At 43.9% G+C, this 6,793-nt stretch overlaps 1 protein-coding gene across 1 annotated transcript; it reads right to left on the minus strand.

Annotated features, from left to right (window-relative positions):
- Window positions 1-4,574: 4,574 nt before the first annotated feature.
- LOC119316293 (pentatricopeptide repeat-containing protein At3g51320-like) lies at window positions 4,575-6,740 on the minus strand. Its single transcript, XM_037590594.1, has 2 exons — window positions 5,998-6,740; window positions 4,575-5,910 (listed from the first exon to the last, which is right to left on the minus strand). Exons 1-2 carry the CDS (start codon window positions 6,503-6,505, stop codon window positions 5,297-5,299), a joined length of 1,122 nt encoding a protein of 373 aa, XP_037446491.1. The 5' UTR covers window positions 6,506-6,740; the 3' UTR covers window positions 4,575-5,296.
- Window positions 6,741-6,793: the final 53 nt, after the last annotated feature.

Genomic DNA, 6,793 nt, shown 5'->3' on the forward strand with positions numbered 1-6,793 from the left:
TTTGGTGACAACAATAGACAAAGCACATATTACTAGGATGATCACCTTCACGGTCTTCTTCCCAAGTTACTGACGCCCCTGCAGATCTCAACGCAGTCAGCACACAACTGTGCTCCAGATTTTCACATGCTAAATCCAGATGGGAAGTTCAACGCCTACGTTGTTGTGGCAAATCTTGTTTGTTGCTGTGAAGTCGAAACTGCGGTGCCAGGTCCTGGTGGCGGCCTGCGATGACAAGCAGCAGGCCGTTTGTTCAGGGATATTCCGTGGCACCAGCTGTGCCTAGTTCCTTTTCGTAGTTTCCCGTCGGAGCCAGAGATGCGCTCTCTAGTCGCACGTGGCTGAGTTCTGGTGCGGATCTTCATTTAGCTCCATGTGGGCTCTGCAATGTGTGTTGGGTCGACGGTCGTCTATGGCGAAGTGAGACTCACTTTCCTCAAGGTTGAAGGATGGCATGACGATTTCTAGGGGAGGAGCGATGACAATGACGCATGCATGCTGCGTCGACGAGACCCCTCTTTCGGGAGGTGTGGCTACACAAGACCTAGCTTCTATTAAACTTGCCTTGTGTCAACGGTCACTGCAGGAATAAGGGAAAAGGAAACATTTCATGGCTGCATCCTTCATCCTCTGCCAAATGTAATGAAGAATAATTTGTTCTCGCCGGAATAACTTCAGGTCACAGTACTGTCCATCGTTCTTTGACCAAGTTTACATGTGAGCAATCAAAGTGACATGAGTCTGGAGATTAACTGGGCAAACATGGCCTACATTTGTTGGATCACAAGCTGAAGAATTTTGACTCAAGAATTAGATGATGAGGTTCACATTGACCAAGGATAAATCACACGAGTGTCGTCACATCTACATTCACACACCCTCTGCATAAAGCACAGCAGGATATACTCCCTCCGTTCCTAAATGCAAGTCTTTGTAGAGATTCCACCATAAACCGCATACGGATGTATATAGATGCATTTTAAGTTTAGATTCATTCGTTTTGCTCCGTATGTAGTCCACCTAGTGGAATCTCTGCAAAGACTTATATTTAGGAACGGAGGGAGTAAAATATTACACCCTAGAACATTTCGCACATAACTTGATAAGATTCAAAGAAGAAGAAAAGCAGTGACAACAACAGAGAGGAAAGATGAAAACAAGGACTACCCACATCAATGTCTCTGATGACTTTGTACATACCTGTTCCGTTCATGATCATGCTGCTTCTAAACTTTTACTGGTCCCTTCAGTTAAAGAAGATCCTCCTTAATCTGCTAAATTCCATAACTATTGTCATCTATGGATTCATAAAGACTGATGATTGTCCCGCAAAAAAATAAAAATAAAGACTGATGATTGGATTTGTTCTTATTTATTTCTGCTACAGGGCATATGCGTTCAAAGTAAAGGCTAAAAAATATTGTAACAAAAGCAAAAGCCTAAAGGTATAGCATTCAGGTTCCGTATAAGTGTTTCATGGTAGTTTACTGCACTGGTATGCGGATCATTAACTCCATTTGTCCAGCAAACTGACAAAACACCAAGGAATCTGTGTATTTCAGCTATTTGATATTTCTACAACAATGGCTCAAATGGCATTATCAAAATTTCATTAGGAGACATTGGCCTGACCATAAAAAATGGTTAAGAAAAAATAAAAGAGTAAGAAACTCTACACAAGACTTGGATTCTAAGTATTAAACTTGCCTTGTGCCAGTTACGATCAACTTGTCGGTGCAGGAAAACGGCAAAAGAAACTCTCATGTCTGCACCCTTCATCATATGCCAGGTGTATGACCAATATTTTGTAGGTGACTGCTAAGTGAGATGCAGCTCGTCCGCTTCGATCTGGACGCTCACCACACAAATCTCCTAGTACACCTGACAACTCTTTTAACATAGGAGAATGGTTTACCAGGAAGGATAGTACTGTGGCCTGTCGGTGTTGCAGCATTTGATCTCATCTTAATGCTCTCGCTGTTTGTTAACTGCAATTGCACACAAAACCAAATAAGATTCAGGAAAGAGGACAAGCAACACCTAAAGGAAGATCCTCTGTTCTGTTCTGTTCTGTTGATGGTTGTGTCACTTCTAAGCTTTTACTGATCCAATATTAGTCTACTAAATCCAATGAAATCGCCACCCTTTGTCTACCATGAAATTGCCATGCTCGTGGATTCCATCTTCATTCATTTTGTGGCAAGGTTGGATTCGTCTTTGCATTTCCTCGGGTCAATAAGTACAAAAATAATATTAAAAACCTGTAAAAGGGGAATGGCTAAAGAAATATCCTTCAGGTTCCATATCTCTGTGTCATGGTAGTTTACTGCACTGATACTATGGATAAGCGATCCAATTTATCCAGAAAGTAACACAGCTCCAAAAAAAGTGTGTATTCAGTTATTTGCTATTTCTACAACAATGGTTAAAATGGCATTATAATAAAAAAAAAAACACCAGGAGACGTTGGCCTGACCGGCTGACCATAAGAAAGGTGTATGAGAATAAAAAGAGACTCTACCACAAGACTTGACTCCTGTTAAAGCTGACTTGTGCCAAGCTCAGTCAACTGCCAGTGCAGAAAGAACGCAAAGGAAAAGACCTCATGGCCTCACCCTTCATCCTATGTCAAATGTATGAACAATAGTTTGTTCTCACCAGAATAACTACAGGTCCCCATAAAATATAACTACTGGTCAGACCACTGTCCATTGTTCTTTGACCAAGTCCAAGTGATATGAGTCTGTACATTAACTGACCAAGCATGGCCCTACATTGGTTAGATCACCAAGCTGAAGACTCGTAATCAAAGAACTAGATGATCAGGTTTATATTGACTAAGGAGAAATCAACCAGTGCCATCACATTGACATCAACACAACGTCAGCATAAAACAGTGCAGGATCTAAGAGATTACACCCTAGAATATTTTCTTGTCCTTTGTTAAAAGCACTTACACACATGACTAAATACAATTCAAAGAGGAAAAAAAGGCAGCAACAACAACAGTGAAGAAAGATGAAAACGAGGACTACACTACATCAATGTCTCCGAAGACTTTGTACATACCTGTTTTGCTCATGATCGTGTTGCTTCTGAACTTTGACTGATCCCTTCAGTAAAAGAAGATCCTTCTTAGTCTGCTAAATTCCATAATATTATCATCTATGGTCACCATCAAATTGCCATATCCGTGAATTCCATTTTTGCTAAAACTGTCATGTGACCAAGTTTACAGTTTTGATATTTCTAAGCACCATTGCTTTTTCCAACTCTAGGTTAATTTTGTGGCTATGGATTTATACAGATTGATGTGCCACATGATTGGATTTGTTTCACTTATTTCTGCATCAATGCAGGCATCAGCTAGTCAATAAGTTAATGCCCAAAATGCTATAAAAGAAAGGAAAGGCTAAAAAGATATCAATTGACACGAACCAGCAGAAATGCTGCAATAGGATCTTATCGGTAACATCTCAACCGCGAGTGTATACTGCACTATTTTATCCTGGTATGTGGCAGGAGACCTATCTGCCGCTCCAACCTAGCGCACATGTGCGGCGTGGTGGGCTGGCCCAGTTCGGTGCACCCTGTTGGTTTGTGTGGTCTTTTTTGGGGGGTTTTCTTGGATTTTTGTCGGTTTTCTGGTTTTAAAAATACAAAAAAAATACTCAGGAACTTAAAGAAAAAACTCATATATTTAAATAAAATACAAAAGCATGCTCGTGAATTTTAGCAATGTTCATAGATTTAGAAAATGTGCACAGAATTTATTTAAAAAATGTTCATGAAATTTGAAAAACGTTTGATTTTTTTAAAATAAATTTACCGAAAAATAATGTTTCTTTTAGGAAAACATTAATGACTTTACAAGATTGTTCATGAAACTTTAAAAAGCATATTCACAAATTTTAGAAAAAATGTTCCCAGATTTAGGGAAATGGTCGTCTATTGAAACAATATTCATGTATTATAAAAAGAAAAAGGAAACCAGAAATATAAAAAGAAATGAAAAAATAGAAAAACAAAAAAACTGAAAGAAAAATAAGAAAACCGGAAAAAAACGGAAGAAAACCCAGACAAAACCAATAAAGAATAAAACAGTTAGAAATGGGCTGGCCTAGTGCTCATCTTCCCCTGTGTCAACTGACTATATAAGTACAGCGAGCGACATATAGAATTTAACACAAAAGGTCAAGTCAGGTGGTCTGACAGGCAGGCCTGATTTGTCGAGGTACTCTCAACATGGTCTCCGTTGCCCAGTAGCAGTAGCCTAACATGCTGCAACATTTTATTTTATTTTCAGCAAATGCTACACAGCATGTTGGATGCTAAAATAAGAGAGAAGCTCAAAGTACTCTGTAATGATCACTAGAGTTTAAGAACATACAGGAGACTAATATCAGCATTAGTGCAGATGCAACGTTCAGCTAGTCAATAAGTAAAAGCTCAAAAGCTGTAAAAAACGGAAAGGCTAAAAGGGTTGCATTCAGGTTCCGTATCAGTGTCATGGTAGTTTACTGTACTGGTATTATGGGGCCACTATCTCAATTTGTCCAGCAAACTGACAAAACTACAGAGAATCTGTGTATTCAATTATTTGCTATTTCTACAACAATGGCTCAAAATGGCATTATCAGAATTTCATCAGTAAACATTCGCCTGGCCGGCTGACCATAAGAAAGTGTAAGAAAAAAGAGTAAGAAACTCTACGCAAGACTTGGCTTCTCTTAAACTTGCCTTGTGCCAGTTACGGTCAACTGCCAATGCAGGAAAAAGGTAAAGGAAAGATCTCATGGCGGCATCCTTCATCCTACGCGAATGTAAGCCCAACAATTTGTTCTCACCAGAATAACAACAGGCCAGCCCTTCAGCTCTGTTAATTTGTCACAGCATAACCCAAACTTGTAATTTGTCAAGCAATATGAACTCCAGCAGGAATGCAGCAATGCAATCCTCTCGGTAAACATCTCAAGAGCTCAATCTTATTGTCCTCCCAGTCAGAAGGACCAAGCTGTCAGTGGATTTCCATGAAGAACAGGGCATCCTGAGTTTCTTGTATGGACTATGGAGTGTCACTTGTACACATCTGTATATGCGAAGTATCATCTCAAACATTTCTGATTCATGAGAATCTTAAACAGCTTGGCCCAGATACACCTGAGGATACACTTCTTGCAACCCTGTGTCTTACATTTGGGTCACAACATAGCCTACTGTTCCAGCTAGCTGCCTCCTGCCTGCCTGCCTGCTCAAAACCCATGCAGCTCGAAATGGTCCGCAAGTGTATACTGCACTATTTTATCCCTGGTTCAGTTTGCGCATCTTCTCTGCTTGTAAACTGCAGCTTTGACACCAAGTCATCCAGGATAACATATATTTCCTGATTCTCAGGTTGCCTCTCCCTAATTTTAAATTCACTTGCGATCTCATTTAGATCGACCAGACGGTGTCCAGGACTGAACCTCCCATCGCTTTCCTTTATGATAGCCTTCACCCTGTGAGCATCTTCCCATCTTCCCGCCGAAGCATATACACTGCACAACAGAGCATAGTGAGCACAGTTGCTTGGTTCCAGCTCGATCAACCTGAGGGCTATACGTTCCCCAAGTTTCCATTCCCCTCTGAACCGGCACAACCCAAGCAAACCACCCAATGCACGTGCCTTCAGCTCCTCTGGCACGCTCTTCAAGAGGCTCTCTGCTTCTTCCAGAAGGCCAACACTCCCATACAGATTCGCCATGCACCAATAGTGTGCGAATGTTGGCCTGAGACTGTACGTCGTGGTCATCTGGTTGAAATATACCTTCCCAGCATCCAGTAGACCTAAACGGGTACACGCGCAGAGTACACCAATGAAAGTGACTTGATCTGGTCGTAGAACCCATTGGTTATCTGAACCATTCTTCCCTGAAAAGGCAAGCTCTAGATATATAAACTTGAAAATGCATGGAGCCTAAGAGAAGCACAAGCATATATAGAAACCAACGTACGCACCTCGTCCAATCATCTGATGGAACAACTCAATCCCATCACCAGGCTCGCCATACACGCAATGCCCGATGATCATTGCATTCCAGCAAACAGTATTCCGGATGTTGAGCCGATCAAACACCTTCCTCGCAGCCGCCACCCTCCGGCACTTGCCATACATATCAACCAGCGAAGTCCAAAACAAGAGGTTATCCTCCTCGAAGCGGCGCAAGTATGCACAATGCACCTCCCTGCCAGACCCCAGCCTCCCCAGCCTGGCGCAGGCGGTGGCTGCCCCGACCATGGTCGTCGCAGTGCCCCTGACCCCGACCCCCGCCATCCACCGCACCACCTCCAGCGCCTGCTCAGGCCGCTTCGCCTTCACATACCCATTGATCATGATGTTCCAGGACACGGCGTTCCTGAGGAGCATTCCGTCGAACAGCTGGCGTGCGGCGTCAACGCCGCCGCCCGGAGCAGCAGCGTGGGCCGTCATCATGGTGTTGTGGGACGCGATGTCCCTGAAGGGCATTTCGTCGAACAGGTGGCGCGCGGCGGGGAGGCTGCCGGCGGCGCCGTAGAAATGGAGGAGCGCGTTGGCGGCGTGGGGCGGCGGCGCGAAGAGCAGGCCGCGGCGGAGCAGCTGCGCGTGGAGCGCGAGCGCGGCGGGGAGGTGGCCGCGCGGGGAGCGCGCGGAGGCGGCCGCGGAGAGCAGCGGCGGGAAGGCGAAGGCGTCAGGGAAGCCGGAGGGGGCGTGGGCGCGGAGGAGGTGGGTGAAGAGGGAGAGCAGCGCGGAGAAGGGGACGCGCGGGGCGACGGC

The sequence above is a fragment of the Triticum dicoccoides genome, chromosome 1B (assembly GCF_002162155.2).
Source record: "Triticum dicoccoides isolate Atlit2015 ecotype Zavitan chromosome 1B, WEW_v2.0, whole genome shotgun sequence".
In the NCBI taxonomy this organism is placed as follows: Eukaryota; Viridiplantae; Streptophyta; class Magnoliopsida; order Poales; family Poaceae; genus Triticum; species Triticum dicoccoides.

Bases quoted from the DNA above. Each gene is read 5' to 3' on its own strand.
- LOC119316293 (XM_037590594.1), bottom strand. From the start codon at position 6,505: ATGCCCTTCAGGGACATCGCGTCCCACAACACCATGATGACGGCCCAC. The intron at 5,911-5,997 runs GTGCGTACGTTG...TTGCCTTTTCAG, and splicing joins CCATCAGATGATTGGACGAG to GGAAGAATGGTTCAGATAAC.